At 37.6% G+C, this 19901-nt stretch overlaps 1 protein-coding gene across 4 annotated transcripts in view; it reads right to left on the bottom strand.

Annotated features, from left to right (window-relative positions):
- Positions 1-6342: 6342 nt before the first annotated feature.
- The window catches only part of HACL1 (2-hydroxyacyl-CoA lyase 1), a 25455-nt gene continuing 11896 nt past the window's right edge, over positions 6343-19901 (bottom strand). For 3 of the 4 annotated variants that reach the window (XM_017836097.1, XM_017836100.1, XM_017836098.1), the window contains 13 exons: positions 19461-19533; positions 18896-18973; positions 17815-17909; positions 17292-17404; positions 15481-15616; positions 14265-14370; positions 12805-12888; positions 12419-12520; positions 11349-11503; positions 9794-9952; positions 9392-9499; positions 8615-8801; positions 6343-8207 (listed from right to left, as the gene is read on the bottom strand). In XM_017836097.1, coding sequence (XP_017691586.1) covers positions 8175-8207; positions 8615-8801; positions 9392-9499; positions 9794-9952; positions 11349-11503; positions 12419-12520; positions 12805-12888; positions 14265-14370; positions 15481-15616; positions 17292-17404; positions 17815-17909; positions 18896-18973; positions 19461-19533 — 1429 coding nt within the window. In that variant the 3' untranslated portion in view covers positions 6343-8174. The remainder of the gene's footprint in view (positions 8208-8614; positions 8802-9391; positions 9500-9793; positions 9953-11348; positions 11504-12418; positions 12521-12804; positions 12889-14264; positions 14371-15480; positions 15617-17291; positions 17405-17814; positions 17910-18895; positions 18974-19460; positions 19534-19901) is intronic. The other variant, XM_017836099.1, reaches the window with a different exon arrangement.

The raw sequence follows: 19901 nt of genomic DNA, 5'->3' as shown, positions 1-19901 counted from the left end.
ACAAAAGTTTGGTGTTTCTGTGCCTTTTTGCAACTGACAGGGCTTTGCAAATTAATTTGCACTCTGAATAACTAGCAGAGAGATCCTCTGCTCTTCCTGGAATCTGACAGTGGTTTCCAGGAAAATCAGAGGTACATCCTTTACTGTGAAAAACATCATTACTCTCTCCCAGATGGAGACGGTTTTCTTTGCCCACTGTTTTTTGTTCCTCCCCAAGACAAACACAAAAATATTGTGGATTAATTACAGAATTTATTTTTTTTCTTTAGAGAAAAGTACTCATTAAGAGAGATGATGACGTGTCCCTGGGCACTGACTCCACTGAAGAGCAAAGTGACGTATTTCCACAATTCCAGATAAACGGTCTTGGCTGTTACTTCCAAGACACTGCAAATATTGACAAAATCTTTGTAAATGTAATGGCTAGATAGGAACAATCACATCTGCCTGATATATTTTTATCCTTAAAGGACATGCTTAATATAACCATAATGCTTTTTAAAATCTCCAGTACTGCAACATCCTGCAACACTTTGGATAATAGAATTTCTTTTTGAACTTAATCAACTTTATTCCACTGCTTGTTACTTTTTAGTAGTTGGCTTTTTTTGGTGAAGATAGTTGTTTGGCCTCTTTCTTCTTTGACCAAGACGACCATGGATTAAGGATGTGCCTTTATTTCTCTTGGCATTCTGCATCTCAGAGAGAAAGGAATAGCTCTTGGACAAGCTCTAATCACATAAGAGACCTCTTCTTCATGATGTAGCAGTAGTTCATCAATTCGGATTTTTTTGGAGAGTTCTCAGGGCAGCAACCCAGGCCATGTCAAAGTGTTTTGTTTCCTCTGATTTTAAGGTGTTGGCCCTACTGGCTGAGACTGCTGGCAAGGCTGCTAATGGTTTCATCAGGAGAAGAGCAAAGTCCATTGGGAATAAAAAGGACAACAGTTGTGGGATTATTGCTTTTGACTTAGTCAGGTGACAGCACATCAAACTGACACTTGCCGTGCTAACTGGCATCCATGCTGGATGACAAGGACATACACCTGGTTACACAGCTTGTTTCTGACCTCCGTGGCATTGGTGCATGTGATAGAGAGAATCCTGAGGAGAGGAAGTGTCATGTAGCAGAGTGAGTCTGGCATGAGAGACTTGACAAACGTGTGCTTTCCAGGCCCTGAACTATCTGCCATCTGTGAACTTGCTCAGTCAGGCAGTGCATTCCTCCAGCTACTCCCATGGGCTCACAAAGCTGATGCAAGGCTTCTGGTCCCTTCAGAGAGCTCTGCACCAGGTAGTTAAGGCCAGTTCTGTGAGATGAGAGATATGTCCTTGTCTCTATCCTCCAAACAGCAATCAATAACAAAGGATTTTTTTCTTTCTTGTGTATTCTCTGCTGCTAATGGTGTAGTGAAAACCCACACTAATACGACTTCATGATGCAACCACTGGGAAAGATCCCATAAACATTTGGGAATAAAAATGCTTAAAATATTCTGGGAAATAATCTTAAAAAAATCTTAAAATTTTAGATGAAATTATGCATTTACTAGAAAGTGAAGTAATATATACTGCATAGCTCTTACTCTTGTCTCACCTAGAATTGCTTTTCAGAATTCAGGAGTGAATGGAAATATAAATATACGATACATATATATAAACCATAGAATGGAAATACAATGGCTTTGGCAGTAATTCTATTTTAGATCACATTAGCTAAAGAAAGAAACACAGCAAAGTTTTCACAATGCAGTTTCTGAGTCTTATAAGATACCCCCATGGCCTAAGTGAGAACGCGAGGTTTTGAGAACTTCACTTAAAAAATATTTTCCATGGTGAAAACCCCAGAACACCAAATCTCACCTGCAGGTTAGTGTTCAAAGATAAAGACCCCACAGTTTTATCAAAGGGTATCAACTGCAGTTTATAAAAAATTGCTATGGCATCTACCCATTTTGGGTAGATGCCATAGCAATTAAAAATGTCAAAAGCCAACAAAAACACATGAAGGCACAGTTTACCTGCTCAAGTAGCAGGTGCTTGACCTTTTCAATCCAGACTTGAGCACTTTGAAGTGGGTGAAAGAATCTGCTGATGACCCTAAAATGTAAATAGAATATATCAACCTTTCTTTACACAGGAATTAATGAATACTTGTAAAAAAGAGGGCTTCTTGCCAGCCCTATCCACTTTTGGTTGGCAGGTACTATACCAACAAGCGAAGGTAAAATGAATATAGTAAAAATAGCATCGAATTCTTGTATGAACAAGTTCTAGTTAGAAGGACAAAAATAATAATAATAGAATAGTTTGGGTCATCTAGTCCAACCCCCTGCATTAAGCTGGGACATTTCAATGAGACCAGGTTGCTCAGAGTCCCATTCAACCTGATCTTGAATGTTTCCAGGGATCGAGTATCCACCACTTCTCTGGGCAAACTGTTCCAGTGTCTCACCATCCTCATTGTAAAAATTTCTTTCCTTGTACCTAGTCTAAATCAATCCTCTTTTAGTTTAAAACCATTGCCCCCTGTTCTATCAAAATGGTCAATATGTAATTGAGACTTTCTAGTCCAAAAGTCTGAAAGCTCTTTTGCTGAGTGGGGCAATGTTAATGCAATATTACAATAACAGCTTATGTCTGCAAAGTAGTACAGAAGAATTCTGTTCATTAAATTACTGTGGAAGATGGAAAAGATTATTTGTAATTATGGTTTCCTTGTTAGATAGTTATTTAGCAATAATTGCTTTTCACAATAAAAATACCTGTTCAATTTTGCACACCTGAATCAGTTACAGCTAGAATTTGGATTTAATACTATGACAATATAGCTAAAGTTACCTTGGAAGATGGTATTATGTGAAGTACAAGGGTAGCTGCTGAAGTAAAAAAGATAATAAGTGCAGAAAAAGAATGAATGGCTTCATAATTTCCTTGATGGTGTATTTAAATTTAATTCAAAAGCCCACATAGGAACAGATGCAGTAACTGTGCAATGAAGTAAATTCAACCACACAATGAAGTTCTGTCTTACTCCACAGCTCCACTCATGCCAGTCACCCAGCTGGCTATCAGGACACAGGCAGGTGGCCAGTCAAAGGCAAGCCAGGACTAGTCAGCCTTCAGAAAGCCACCCACTGGATGACCAGGGTGAAGGAGGACATTGAAGGCAGGACACTGATGCCTTGCAACTTCCAAAAGCAACACCTTTTCGCAAATTAGCCCCTTAATGGATTTTATGCATTGCACAACAAGTAGTGGCCTTCTGGCCTCCTCTTTTCTCTATACTCTGTGTCTGCAGAAACACAAAACTGGCTGGGAAAGCCAGTGATTTTACTCCCATGAGTAATCTCCATGCATAGATTTCTTTTTCTATTGATGACTACAGAACAAAAGAGTGAAGGACACGAATAAATGTTATGGGATAATTCAAAGTGACTTCCACCAAAGCTATCAGAAGAATCCCACTGTGGCCTTATAACGTAGGAGGCCACAACGAAGTAGAACAATTTAAAACCAATAATTCAGCGCAGCTGAACTTTATAACAGCACTCTTCTTTGCCTTTCCCATTTCATCTCTCTTTTAGACCTCACCTTTCAAACCGCAGGTTATTTAGCATTTGCTGAGGGGTTGTATAAAGCTTTGTACAATGGCAGAGCTCCATCCACAGCTGAAATATGTCCAGATATGTAATGTGGGAGACATGCAGAAAGCCTGTGCTTCCTTTCAATGCACGCACGTGCTGTAAAAATCTATATACACAAGAATCCCATGGACTTGCTAAATGCGTTGATCAAATGTGCAGAAAGTTTGATGGCTCCTCAGGATGATTATTTGGTGCATATAGAGTACACCAAACACACTCTCATTGTGCTGAATCTCCATGCAGATCATATGATGCTTCTTGGATGAGATGCACTCATCATACATGCTCATGCATTTGCACAGACAAGAGATATGTCCAGGATTGCCAGGTCTTGGAAATCCTGGACAAACATGCAAAATATCAAAATTATTCATAGAAAAATGTCCCATAGGAAAAAGATGATCATAGAAATCCTGTGGACAATGGCCTTGACAACTGGAGTCCTGGCCAACTGAGATCTGCAGTTACTAGTGTGGGCGTAGATAAATAGTCTTCAACATCCTACAGTGGTGAATCACAAACAAGTTACAGCTATAACCCAGTCTGTTCTTGGTATTTACATCTAGGCTAGGTAGAAAGAGTGTTATTTTTTTAATCTTATTTTTACTTGGGTTGTCTATGGCTGTTATTTACTTCTATTAGCAAAGGTCTGCAGAATTCCCTGCTTGCACTGGTATCACTGCAGTGCTGCTGGAGTTGCAGAACAGAGGAGTATCTGGCAGTAATTGGCTTTCACTAATTTAAGTGATTTATCATCTAGCTTGCCAAAGAGCCAAATCAACTAGACACCACAATCTTCTTTTTTATCTGTCAATATTTTTGAAGGAAAAAAATTGACATTACTGTTTTAACGCTGACACTATTCTCAGGACTCTTCATTCCAGAAAGCTGCATACTTTCATACTGCACTGCAGCCCATTACACCATTAAGATGCAAACAAGCATGGACCCAAACATCAGTGCACAAGCACATAGGAGAATGTCCCTTATAAAAAGCACAGCACTCTCCTGTAGAGGATCTCTATCAGATGAGTGGCCAGAGCACCACTGATTCAGGAAAAGAATGAGTGTAACCTCAGGTGTGCAAGTGAAATCAGTGAAGCAGCTCCTGAAATGAAGTATGTGCATAGTTGCCTTGCCAAATCAGGGCTTGAAAAAGCTTCATATACCTTGTCTTCAAAATAGTATGATGCCTCATTTTCCCATCCCTGTTTACCTCTCTTCTCCTGGATACCTCTAGGCACTAAATATTTAGGGATCCTCTGCCTTGCAAAATGCAAAGCCAGGAGCAGAGCTGCTGAATCCACTTGGGGAGCAGTAGTAGATAAACACTCATAGGCTTATCCAAAGGCCTGACAAAAGAAGCAACATTAAAAAGCTGGAGATAGGCAAAGAAATAGGTCACAGAAGAACAGAAGAAAGTAGAAATATGTTGCCAAATTTGCTTGCTGGTTTTATTTCTTTTTTTTAAGCAAGTGGACAGCCACAAGTGCTGACCATGACGCTACAGCAAGCAGAACTCAGTGAGACTTCTCTGGCACTGTAGCTGTTGGACAATCCACATCCACCTTTTAAAACTGCCCTGTTTTTGTAAGCTGATGACAAATTTCCTGCTGATTTCAAGACATGCTGGTTCAGGCTAGAGGTGGAGAGGCTTTGTCTTTTTACAGTGCTTCAAGTGTGGAAGGCCAGGGCACGCTGTTACTGTGGCAGCCGTAGAAAATGGCTGGGCACTGCACACTGCCCAGTCATTCTGGGATGCCAGGGTTGTCATCTTCCAAACACAGGATAATTGAACCTAATCAAACCAGACAACTGCATTTTCCCAGCACCCTTTGCAGAATCAGGGAACTGTAATTAAGGCTGCATTAGCATTTCCATTATAAAGTCCTACTTTTGAAGTTTCAATCATTTGTATTTAAGACATCCTTACCAAACAGCAATTTGGCATGATTTGGCATACAGGGATGAAAACTTTGAGAAAAAACCAGATTTTACACTAAAACCAGTAATAAGATCTCACTGATTTCAACTAAATAGAATGAGGCCCAGCATTAGCTGCTTAGGTATGGTAACTTTAAATCTCTGAGAGGGCTGAAATATTAATTTTACCTAACATGATTTTTACTTATTTTCTGAGCACTTGAATGATATCCCTGTTTTTGCAGAGCAGGCACAAGGTTCATGGCCTGGCTAAGGAGGCTTTCATACCTAAATCCCAGCTGCCATGTCTCCTTGCTCTAAGAAGAATGCATTGCTTTGGCTGGAACCTGAGGTGTGCCTGCAAGTCCACCAGTACTGGTATCAGCACCTCCCACCACCAAGGCTTACAAAATGCCATACATGCATATGATCTTAATGGTCGTGCAAAGGAGACAGAAAACAAGTTTTTCAAACACTTGAGCAAGTGTAATTTTTTTTTTAATATGTATTTTTAATATGCTGATTTCATTAAAGAGGGACTTGTATTCAGACATTGTGAAGCTCTAGCTTGGATGACTGCCTGAGTGTATGACGACGCTTTTTATTCATTTTCAAGCATAAAACAAGAATTTATCCATTTGCTTATCCAACGCAAATTATCTCCCCTGTGATCAGTTCCAGCATTAATTCTTACAGACTCTTTACACCATCATAATAGATTGTGTTTAATCACTGCAACATATCAAAATCCATTTGAGAGACAAAACAAAGAATTAAAAAAAATCAATTACAAGATCCAACATCGTTCCACATTCCTTGCAGAGTACTCTAGGGAACACAGCAACTCTGCATCTCAGCAGCCTTACATTTGTGAGTTATATCCAGTCTAGGATTTTATCCTTTTGCACTTTTTTGCCCTTCCTAAGGATATTACCTTTCTTGACTCAAGCATTCATGGTGCCACGTGGCTGTTCCCAATTCCCACACATGTAACAGGCAGTGGTGCCTCTGGTCAGACTGTAGTACTCTTGCTCATGTCAGATATTAGCTTCCTGCATTAGCGTGCAGAGACGTTCCTGCCTAACAGTAACCCATGGCCTCGTGCCAGTCCCAGACTGAAACACAAAAACCAACAGGTCAAGCCTTTGCAACAAACTTATATGGAGGCCATGATCCCCTGCCAGCACAGTCCTCTTCTTCCTTGGTCATCCAAGTGCCTTCCACTAGTTAACTAACACTTATTGTCAATGGAATAACAGAAAACAAGGCAATCAAAACCCAAATCAGAGACAGAATTTTCCCTTTTGCAAACGTAACAACGAAGAGTCTCCCAGTGCATTTAAGAACGGTGTAAATATAAGTGCTTAGTACTCCTGAACAGCAGTTGCTGTAGACCACGACAGAGGCATAGAGAAAGAATTACTTCACTTTTAAAGTCTGAGCTCTGAGTCTGATTGTCAGATGCAACAACAGATGAAAACACAGTAGACAGAACCACAGGTAGGCCAATTATCTGCTTTAAATTAATGTCTCAGTAAATTACACTGTGATGCCTCTGCATCACAGTCAGTGTAAGACGGACATTGGATTTTTAAGCAGTGAGAAAATTATATGAAGAACCTTTATTGCATAATTAGCCAGCTGTAGCATGAACACTGGTGGTTGCTTTGTGATGCCAGCGAAAACAAACATTATGCTTCAGTCTAACACTTTCCTGGTGTTGTTGCTCTGGTGAGGGATTTTTTTAAATTTTGTTTTGGTTTGGAACTTTTTTGGTGTTTTTTTGTTGTTGTTGTTTTGATGGTGGTGGTAATGTTTTTTGTTTAAATACTTCTAGTTATAAAGATTTATAATCTATTAATCCTGGAAATCTCACTAATAAATACAGCCAGCTTTTCAACCTACAGGGATGATGGTGTCTGTGTGAAGAGCAAAGCTTCAAACAAAAATCTAAGATGTTATGTTCCAACAAGCACCGTAAGTGTCAGTTAACAAAACCAAATTCAGTAGACAGAAGTTCAGCCCTTGAGTAAGTCTGGACTTTTAATACACTACTTCTACATTTAATAGAAGCTGAAAAAGCATCTGTAAAATTAGGAAGCTAATATCAGTGCAATGAGTTTCGACACATAATGAGAGCAAGCAAGACTTTTGCATAAGAAGATGCTTTGTTTTGGTCCTTAGAGGACAAAGTCTCTAACAAGTGTCATGTTGGTGGTTGGTTAAAAATGAAGCTACTATAGCTGCAAACTGTCAAAGACTTCCATGTTTCAGTCAGCATAAAACCCTCAGCTTATTCTGTTCATCCAGAACATCCAAGATTTTAATTCAAAAATGATGGGTATTACTGAGTAAAAGAAAAACTGTGTAATTTTATTATCAGTGTTTCTGTACAATCTGCCAGAAGGCCTGTTATACATTCATATGTGTCTTTCTCATTATACAATTAGCTCATTTTAGCATTTAAAGATTCCTCTAATAGCAGTTCTAAATCCCACTTCGTTCCAATGCCTATGTAAAATACAGTTGTATCAGTTCCACTTCCAGAAACCAATTCAGTTTAGTTTAACATATTGCCTTGCACCATCATCATCTTTCTCTTCTACTACAGGTTAGAACGAGTCAGCCAGGGAAATTCCTGGAAGAAAAAAACAAACCAACACAGAATAAAAACCATAGTGGACAAGGAGTAAGAGGAACAGTTAACTACCAGATGGAAAGCACAGGATATAAAGACTGCTCAAAAATGTTTCCTCTCATTTTGTCAAGAATGAAAAGAAATAACCTTAAATTCTGGAAACAGTCATGAAGAACACCATGCACTAAAAACAGCCAGTGGGGGAAAAAACCCCAAACAAGCAAGTAACAAGGAAAGCAGACGGCACAGTGTAAAAGGACCCATTCTCCCTTCTCCCAAATCTAAACACAATATTTCTGCCTTGCAACTATCTCTGCCTTCTCTGTGGTTTAAGTGATACTTCCCAAAGTTTTCAGAAACTCATCAACATGAAGCTTGCAAAAAAAGAAAGGAAAACATACAGATACCTGTTTCTTTCTCTCAGATTGTGGATCAATCATTACATTTATAAGAGAAGGTGTTTGCTTGTCAGTCACGCTTGCTTTCAGAGCATTCCGCAGTTCTTCTGGTGTTTTAACAAAGTATCCTTTACCTCCAAAGGCAGACATAATTTCTTCATAGTGTGAATTTGGCAGGAGGGAAACAGGAGGTACACTGTAACGAAATGGAAAACCTGATTAATGGCAGGGACTGCCAACAGACCAATTTAATTACTTCAGCACCAATTTTTGAAGTGCAAGATGTTTGTGCTGGCCTGTTGAATTCTTCTGGGCTGGAAGAACTATGGTTCCTATATCACTTAAGCCATGTTCATAGGGTACCATGCTCATTTTCACCTTCTGGAGACATTCCAAAGCTTTAACCAAGTTCTCTTTGTACAGAGATCTCAGCTCCAGAAGCAGAAGTTCAGTGTACACTTAGAACTCAGGTAATTTTGGAGATTATCGTGATTTTGAATGTTAGCCCACTACGAACTCTCTACTGTGTGGCCTGAACTGCTGCAGCAACCTGATACAACTAACAGAGAATCATATCTCTGCTGCACTGTTGTGCAAATAACAGTCTGGAATTCTGTTGGCTGCTTGCTTTTGGTAACTGGTTCTTACTTATATGAACTTAGCCCAGGACTAAATTCACTTTCTAAAAGTAATTTCAATCTGGATTACAAAGCATTAGCAATGAAGAGAATGACCATTTTGGTCACTTCTTTCATAATTAACAGGACATACTTTGAAGATGCTTACCATGTAGCAGGATTGCCCAACTTTAACATCTCCTTCCAGGAATTTGCATCCAAACCAGTGTAAATCCCATTGTTGTTTACTATGATAATCAGGATTGGCAAATTGTACCTACAAAAAGACATATTTGGAAGAATTCTGAAATAGTTGCCCCTTTCTGTAAGATGTTGGAAGTGTTAATTTTCTTTAAATTTAAAAAAAAAAATCACTTTCACCTGAAAAATGATCTAATCATCACTAGTAGAGCACTATGTCATAACAACATAAAAAACGACCATTTGTATTTTTTGGCCTGTTTTCATGTGCTTTATGGGCACCCCATCTAAAAGCATCATCCTTGGCTTTGAGTTGAAGTGATCCTGGCAATACATGAAGAGTTTCTTCTTGAGCAAAAAAACCAGTTACCTGCAAATAGTCTCCACCTCCATCCCAGAAAATCCGAAAGCACTATCTCCTTCTATGCAGACGACTTGTTTTCCAGGTGCTCGGTCTTTGGCTACCATTGCAGCTGCTATAGCAAAACCCAGCCCCACTCCCATAGTTCCAAAAGTACCTGCATCAAGCCTAAGGGGGAGAACACAGAATTACTATCCATTTATTTCTACTCAGTCTCTTCAATTAATTCATGGTGAATTACCTTTACTTTTAATACTTTGCCATACACTATTCAAATATTGTTTCATAAATAATTGGTATATGGAGATACCAGATGTACAGATTATTATATTCAATCAATCATTTGATAAGACAGCAAATGTTTAAAGTGATATAAATACAATGGAACTCTAATTAAAATTAAGAACTCTTGTACGCTAGTTGTACTACAATAAAGACCTATCCTCATATGCTTTTAGCTTGCATAGTAACAATATTTCAAAAACATTCAATTACTGTAGAGACAGACAGACAACATATTTCTATATTTAATTCCTTGAAAATATACCTACAAGCCATCTAAAAGCCATTGAATAAATACTGCTGTTCAAATTTTAGTCTTCTGTTCAACCAATTTGAAATCAAATTGAAAGCTATAATTAAGTTAGATCATTTCAGTCAGAAGCACATAATGGATACAAAAGTACATAAAGAACTAGATTATTCTAGGGTTAACTTTTCAAATTTGCTTTCAGATATGTGCAATGTAATCTGAAGAGACAACCATTAACATTACTGTGTCCTTACTTTAAATGAGGGGGAAAAAGATGCAAACTATTCCCCCAACTCCATTGGGTGGGCTTTTCTTTGGCTGTTGGTTGTCTTTTGTTAACAAAGCATTTTGGTTTACGAAGTATTTAGGTTTATTTAGGACTTTAGTGCTACTTTTGCAAGCAGGCATAAGCTTCACAGATGAGAAATTACACATCACCAGATAAAATTCACTTTTTCCCCCTGTTCGAAAAACAGCACTTAGTTCCTACTTATGTTAAAAGAGGCTACACACAATGATTAAAGTGACACGTCCAAGTATGAGTACCTACATTTTAGGTATGGAGGTTTACATGAAAGCATGTCCAAGATATAATCCAATTTTCAAGTTTTCCCTATTTTGAAGTGTTTCAAAGAAAAACTCTTCATATGAATTCTTTCCAACATGAGAATTCCAATAACTGTTTTTATTTTTAATCAAAATTTACCACAGACTCTGAGCACAGAAATAAACATCTAGGTCAGGAAATACAACATGATGCTACTCACTCACTTTCCACAAAAGAGTGAGCAACCAACACCATTCTGTTGCAGAGCATGCAGAGAAATGTTAAAATCTATGACAGAACATCAGCATATAGGTGAAAAACTTTCCTTAACCCCTTTCCCAACATGCTAAACTTCGATTTTTTTTTTTATTTAGAACCTTTAGAAAGAATTACAAAAATTCTGAACCATCATACTTCTCAGCTAAAGAAAATATTTATACATAGATCTAGCCTGTTGAGTCAGCACAACACAAAAGATACCACACCTTTGACGGGGATAGCAATTTGGAAGCATAGTCCGTCCAATGTCCATGGTATTTGCTCCCTCACTTACTAAAATGCAGTTCTTGGGTATCATTTCTCTGATGTGATGAAAGACTGTATAATAATTCATAGGCAGGGATTTCTGTAATGCTAATCCCTTAAAAATAAGAGATATTAGTAACTCTTACGGATGGAATTTAGAATAAGGTGCAGAACAGAGACATGCAAATAATAACAACGGAAATAAGAATGCACTCTGCTAGTTAAGGATGAAATATTTGGTTTTCCATGCACTACATCAAGGTCGCTCCTTCTGTATCTATCCTAGTGATGCAACATATTTAACAGAGGCTCAACCAGCTTAGCAACCCTTCCGTGGCTTATCATTAACAGAAGCTATTACAGCTCAGTTTAACCTGAGAGGCATGCGACATTTTTCTGCACACAGGTTTGACTACTGACAACCCTAAGCGAGCTGTCATCTGTGTGCTGGGAGGTAGTTTAAAAGAGTGATCTGCTAGAACGAATTTTAGATCCCAATCTTGGAAACGTGCATCTGAAGTTGCAGAATACGAGTTGCATAAAACTAGGCATATACCAAACACCTGTGGTCTCTTGGATAGCTACTTGTTTTTAGCATAGATTAGACTTAGACCAGCATTGCTAAACTGCACAATTACAGAAGATGTCTAAGATGCACCTTCACATAAACTAGCTCCCACTTGGGAGTACCTGGATGTACCTGTAGTATCTGTCCACTGCTTAGAAGTCACTGCCCGTAACGCAGCAGCTCTCGCTGTGGTCTTCTACCACTGGCTTTAAGAGCCCAATCCCAAAGTTCCATGACTTCCGCACAGTTTGAATTTATAAAAAATAATAGAATATTTAACCCATAATATTTAACTTACAGTTCATAAGCCTGAGAAGAGTAAGCCTGTACCAGAATGATATAAATTTTCAAAGTCTGCGTGACATGACTGAGAAGTAATTGAGGAGGCTGGATATAGACCAGGGACAAAACTGACAATGTATCGGCACCTGTTAAAGTGGGAAATCTTCTCTTTAATACTACCTTTGATCTTTCCTCGTTGTTCTTTATTTTTACTCTTAGCCTCTTCCACCACTCTGAATTAGAAGGATATTTGAATGATCTTTTGCTGAATTCTTCTAAGAGCTGGAACAATATTGAAATATTGCAAAGATGTCTTTCAACATATTTAAAAAACACAAGCATCAAGAATAACGTTACCAAGAAAGATCCCAGCACAATCACTGGAGCACTAATCAGAATCTTTAGCGTATTATTTGAGAATAGACTGAAGGCACAGCATGAGTATACTGCCTGAAAAATGGTTTTCCTTAATCAGCTGGGTTTTTTTTTCTTTTAACTGGCAACTTACTTTATATGGATCAGAGGAAATTAAAGTCAAAACAGGAGGACACAGGACATTACGTTACCTGCTTAGTCACGGCGTTTATGTCACCTAATAAAATTGCAGCTGGCTTTACATTATTCCCCAGCTCTTCTGCACAAACATCAATCTATATTTCAAAAAGAAAGACCACCATTAACTCGAGGACGTTAAAGAGATTTGGTTTTTTTCAGTTTGAATGAGGAACACTGTCTAACATACATACATGTCTAACGTCCTTATACCTTGTTTTGGCTGCCTTTCCTTTAAATTACATCAGGAAATCCTTTATTCAAAGTAAAACCCTATGGTACATACCCATTTTAATAAAAGTTCATTATTTATCCTTAAAATTGACTGCTTGCATCTTTCAAGCTCTTGCAGACACTACAGAACTTTATTAGAACATTAAGAAGAAGAAGGTGGTGATTTTAATGATAATTATATGAGAACTAAAAATCTAGGCTTAGGTATACCCTTAAAGTCTAAACAAAGCAGTAATTTTCTTTCAGAGAAAATTGTGTGAATGCTACTTGACAGTAAAAATTTAGCTAGCATGAAGAAACTGAAAAGTAAGTCACAACTACCAAAGCAACTTCTCCACTTGCTTTATTGGTGATGCATGAAACCTCTGAGGTTACATGGACAGTTAACTTATGACCAGGTCACACAGACTATGGACTGACAGTACTTTAATACTAATCTTCGACAGTGAAAAAAAGATTTTCTTTACAGTCTTTAGAAAAATTTGTAAAATTAATATTTGTAAAAATAAGATGTATATTTGTAAAAATTATGCTTAAAAATTTATGCTATTGCTCTAGTAAAGATGCAAAATTTGGAACTTGAGATCATGTTCCAGATCAGTGTAAGCAGGCCAGCCAGCACACCGAATCAACTACTCCTATTTCATCACAGACTCTTAAGTAGATTTTAAGGACATAAACAATTTAAAGACTTGTTTTTCTAAGAGCTAGCAGATTGTCAAATATATTAATTAGTTAAATAGCCTTTCTGCCTCTTTTCTTATTAACATTTCAGAGTTACTGACCTCTTATACTATGACTGACTTGGGATCTGAAAGCAATTCTATTTCAAAAAAATTCAGATAAGAGAGCATCAAATAGTGTGAGAGATTTCACAATTTCAAAGACAGTTTGCTTTCTATCATGGAAATTCCAATGCTCCAAAGACCACGAAAGTATCATGAGTCTAATCCTGCATTAGTCAACTACACAGAAGTGTCTCCCCTCCTCATTACAGCAGCACCAAGTTCTTGACAGCAGGAACAATGCTGTAACCATTCTTAGAAAAAAGTAAGGAAGTAACAAAAATTATTAAAGAAATCATAAGTATTTCTGGAGAGTTATCATTAACTATATGCACTGTCCGTAGGGCAGTATTTGCCACATGAAATACACTACCAAAATAATTTACAATAATTGTTCTAGGCAATGCTAGGCAATGTTCAGACTTGCTTTAAGTGAAAATAATTTTCCTGCTTACCTGAATAACCTTTACATCCTGTCGAAACCTTGGTGGAAGACCAAAATGCAAAATCCAATTCAATCTTGCACCAAACAAGATGATTACATCAGCATGTTGTAATGCCCTAATAAAGGGAAATGAAAGGATTAGAAAACAAGGAATTATTATTACATTCAATAGTCTTTACACAGTTAGAAGCAATCCTAATCACCACAGCAAACCCAGGATATACATAAAATCCTTCCAACCTCTAAGATGCTTGCTTAGCTCCAAAACCCTGTATCCTTTTACCCAGCCAATCACCAAGCCATTCTTGAGTTTAGGAACTTAAGAAGAAAATTGATTACTATTTTCCTAATACGCTGTGTTTAGGAAAGGAATCACTGCATTAGGAGACTAACAAGATGTTACAATGATGCTGAGGTTAAAGCAAAACACTTGCTATTGTGACACTGCCAACAGTGGGTACCAAAATTAAGATTTGGGGACCTCTCAGTTTAGTCACCTGTTAATTTACCTTTCAGATGGGTAGACAGCATTTCCTATATTTTTTTATTCTCCATTTTTTTAAACAGCACACTTAACAGTGATAAAGCTAAGATGCTCAGCAATGGACAATATTTTAGTCTCAGAGTATATAAATGCTCCATCTGCAAGCTGATTCTGTGCATATTCATACATAGTAGGGTTCTTACAGTCCATTCACATTAATTTTGCCAAATGACTTTAAGCATAGTCGTTCAGTGTAGTTTGAAATACCTTACTTTTCTGTACAAATAAAGTGCAATTTACTGATAGTGTATTGCAAATACCACACAGAGACAGCAGATGGCCGAACTTCAACAGCAACGTGTGCATCTCAAGCTTCTGTTTACAGTGTTAAAATAAAGAGCCAGTAGTTTGTATAGTGGTTGTTTAAAATAAACTGTTTGCCAGTTCCATTTTATGTTATAAAACACATACTAGCTACATTCATCTATCTACTTGCCATAGCTTTCAGAGTTACAGAACATTAGCTTTAATATAAAGTATCTTCCTGGTCAGCATTCTAAAGTGATCCACCTAAACATGTTGTCCCTTTCCAAGTAAGATCTTCAGTGCTCTACAGTGAGGTGCAAAACGTGGTTGAAAAATTTTTTGCTGTATGCATTTTGTCTTCCCTGGCATCTGTAGACCACCAAAATTCCTAGCTGTTTCTCAGATGTTAGGATGAGAAGCCTTGCTTTATATTTACATGGATCTTGCTGCAGCTACACAATTTGGATGGTTATCAGGAACTACTCCTTTTGCCATTGGCGTAGGCAAAAAAGGCAGTCCACAAAGGTCCACCAACTTTCTGATGTTGTTTTCAGCATGTGAATAAGCAGCACCTGAATGAAATGAAAGAGACTGCTTAATACCACAGAAACCAACTGCATTCTCTTGAACTTCAATTAACCTGATTACATTATTGGCAGAAAGAGTACTGTTTCCCATTATGAAAGCTGCCTGTCATTTTTCATTCTGAAGAACTCAAAACCTAACATTCAAACCCATAGATACTGGGGTTTAAAATGTCACATATTTTTGTCAAAGGCTTTTTATTTGGTTTTTTTTTATTTGGTTTTTTTTTTAAGACTTAAGCTGAATTATTTACTTATTTCTCTGTTAGGAGATTTTGTTTATCTAGAATGACAATGTTTAGTGGGTAAAGTTTGGTATTATGGGGCAGAGGCTCCTGCAGCAGCAACATGCAATGGCCTTTGTGTTGTCATGTCATTTCTTGCTTGCCCCCTGCATGCTCCATTGTGTGGATTGTACTATGCTCCACAGAAATCTGCCCAAAGAGGCCCACTACAAGCCTCTAATGAAAAGAGAGAAGTCAAAAGAAGGCCTTGAAAAAGGTTTGTGTTCGTGCACACATTCAATGTGATGCTACCTTCAGTACATGGCTGCTGTATTAAGCTTGCCCAGGCCCTGGAATAACTGACTGGTCCTTGCGCAGTGACTTAAGTCTGTGAGTCTTAAATCCTGAAGAATAAACTTTTGTATGTATTTCAAAAATTCTGCTAACAACAATATATAGCACAAAATCCAGATACATTTGTTGAGTAGATTCTCAGTTGTTGACGGCAACAAAACACAGATCTATGTATTTCTGAGGGACTGATTTCCACCTTTCACTTTCAAAGAACACCCTCTTCTTCATGTCTACCAAGGCAGACACAGAAAAAAAACCCCATAACCTCTCCTGATCTCCTGATTCTGTTTTCAATTTCATTACCTAATCAATTACAAGATCCACCTCATTTCAGTCATTACACTCCCTAATTAAACACAGACACAGAGCATTCCCACATCTGCAGTAAAATACCCTGTGTTAAACAAGCTGGTTATTTCACTTCTGTTCCAAGCTGACCTGTATCTTCAGCACCACTGCACTGGCTAACATTCCACAAGGAGGGACAAAACAAGCGAATCAGCACAGAGAATAATTATCCTCTATTGCCAGGGGCACCTCTACTTTAGGAATTAATTACACTGGCAAAATAGAATGGAAAGTCTGTAAAACAGCAATAACTGCAACACCTGCTGTGTTGCTTTATATCCTCACACAGGTAGGGTGGCACTTTCAGTAAGACCAAATGGAAAAATGACCTTTGGTTATTCTTATTTTTGCTATATATACCAGAGCATCAGGCAGAGAATATAATGCCTGTATTTTAAGAGAATTTGTTTTGAATTTTGGAAGCAATCCCTTGGTATTTAGATTTAAAGACAACTGTTATCCAATTTTTTTCTACATAAACTTCTATTTTATCGATTGACTTTTCTCTTAAACTAGATGAAAGAGACAACAGCTATAAAACAGAACAAAAATATTCTAAAACCAGAGCAGATTTTAACATCAAATTCCAAAGAAGTTTGTGTTTTTTCTACTGGTTGCTTTGTTTGTTTGTTTGTTTTACTAGAGGTGAAAAGTAATACTTCTGAGGAAAAGCAATCACTTGGTCACTGTTCTTGTCTCAGATTTGTACAGCTCAAAGTTACATCAAAGCACGCTACCTTTGCCAATGATTAGCAGAGGCTGCTTGGAAAGAGCAAGGATAGAGGCTGCTTTGGATACAGCAGAGTGTTCAGCCATGCTGATGGGAGGTGGCAAGCAGCATTCCACATACCTGAAGAAAAGCAAAACAAAAGAGGATCTTTAAAAATTCAAAACAAGAAATGTTGAAAGATAAAACCTATTGCTTAGCATAAAATTGCAGTTGCTACACACCATGTTACAGCATTTATTAGAATAGAATTTTTTTTTTAAATAGGCTTTGAAGTTTTTCTTCCTTGTTTCTTTAATCTTATAGGTAGTGTTGTTCCAGAGATTTACAGTGTGACATGATTATATTACCACATTAATTCGTTCTGGTTTTGCACATTTCTTTACAAACTGTAATCTGCATCACATTTACAATGGAGCATTACATTTAGAGGCTGCATTTTCTTTCTTTAGGAAAACAAAATACGAAAGTAATTTATAACCCTTATTTTCTTTTATTCAGTGACTTGAAAAATGAATGTAATCTTTACGCACTTGACAGAGCTCTTATTCACCTGAAGATTCACAAAGTCCCCAGGTATGTCAATATAGCAGGAACCTGGACGACCATATATGCTGGTTCTTACAGCCTAGGAAACAGATAATCCCAGTTTTAATCACTGTTTGACAGGATTTTAAAAATAGTTTAGGAAGGCCAGAAAACCCTTTTGTAGGTAGAGAAGGTACACAGTCTCATATTGCTGATGAATAAGGCTTCCATGGAGTGATTTATACCAAAAAATTAAAGTTTTGATAGCTATTTACATTTTCCCTTATATACCTGCTGGAGCCTTTCAGCAGATGTACAGTATTAGAGTCTAAATTCTTTGTTTAATTTAAAATGAGACAACTGCATTATTAGCTGTTATGTTTGGAGATACAAAATTAAACATTCATGTTGAATTCTATTTAAAGCAGCACAAACAGAGTAAAACAAGATAACCAATGCCTCAGTTTTCTATTACTTTTGATTCCAGTTCTCCTATTGCAGGTAGATGCTCTGCTGAATTTGCACTTCTGGAAACAGTATCATTGTATGCAGAATTTAGGCTGACATGGCTGAAGCCCTGCTGCTGCAGCAGTACCAAGAGACTTTGCTAATCCTCTCTGAAGCATTGAGATAAGGATGTGTTTTCTTTCAGTCTCAAAAAAACCCCAACAAAGCAATAACCAAACTCAAAATCCAAACACAACCATCTCCACTGCCTCCCCTTCCAAATCTCCTTCACATGAGAGTGGTATAACAGCTGAAGTTTATAGTATTACATTTCTAGTTACTGCACCTCTCCCTAAAAGCATTTATTTCATAAAAATTTTCCTGCCTGAAGCTAAGAAAAAACACTGCAGTAAGGGATCAGTAAGCATCAGATTGGATCAGAATCTATTTCTAACCTATTCCGTAGCATTGTTCCTAGGAAAAATCTCCCTGGTTGTTAATTTACTCAATCAGCCATCACCTCATATCTGCAGGATAAAACTGCTTAGAGTAACAACTACACAAAAAAAACCCCTCAAAACTCAAACAGAAGGAGACAGTTACCTGATGTTCAATTGCCAATTTTGTATTTTTTCATACCTTTTCAATGACAGCAGGAATAACTTCCACGCTGCTTGGGCGGACAGACAGTTTGTTGTACAGCCTACCAGCTTCAACCTGAATAAATGCAAACAACTATTATATCGATTTATCAAAGTGATTTGCTCATTTCCATCCGTTTTCAACATGAATGAAATGAAAGAAATGCCAAATGAAAAGCAACAAGGTGAAAACTTCCCCACAGAAAAATGCAGTAGCTCGCTGGTGGAAACTGTCAAAACCATACTCATTCCTCTGAGTGATTAAGTTGTTTGTTTGTTGGTTTTTTTTTTCCTCTAGAAAGTAGTGTTTCTTTTTTTGGAAAGTTTATTTGGCTTTTGTCCATTTCAGAACAGACAAAGGCAAATTACATGAGTATGTACAAAGACATTCCAGGCAATCTGCTGTATTTACGCACTGTCAACCTTAAACCAGTAGATGGAGCAAATCAACAGCATTTTAGGATCTGTTAGGAAATGTTAGTGTTTGAGATTGTTATTCCTACAATAATGAAGAAACAACATCAATTATTTAACTGAAACCTTTCTGTTGTATGTCTGTGTACCTGTGGGAATTCTTGGAAAGCTCCCATGGTTTCCTGGTTTCTGTCAGAAGAACCTCCGATAACAATCAAAGGCCTAGAAAAGTATATTTAAAACCAAAACAAAACAAAGAACCTTAAGCGTGCATACATTTTTTATAGCTAAAATCACATCTATGAGTTCTCCTTACAGTCAAATCCTACTGCTCTTAGGATGCTGCACCCACCTTCAGCATCTGCAGATCTCTAAAAGAATAGACAATGACCAGCACAGCACAGGAGTGGATTCTAAATAGTGGTGTGTCAGACAGTAGACTTCCTAGCAGCTTTTGGGTCACTAGTTTTAGGACAATCTGGCTATATTTAGTGACTTGCATCTATCATAAAATTTCTAAAACTAAGTAATATTGCAGGCAATTTTCATTTAAGTTTGATAACATGGGTGACAAGGTGGTTTGACTGGAA

This window comes from Lepidothrix coronata, unplaced genomic scaffold (genome assembly GCF_001604755.1).
Source record: "Lepidothrix coronata isolate B3197 unplaced genomic scaffold, Lepidothrix_coronata-1.0 Scaffold270, whole genome shotgun sequence".
Taxonomy (NCBI): Eukaryota; Metazoa; Chordata; class Aves; order Passeriformes; family Pipridae; genus Lepidothrix; species Lepidothrix coronata.
The sequence above is the reverse complement of the archived record's forward strand: the minus strand, read 5'-3'. Positions and strand labels throughout refer to the sequence as shown.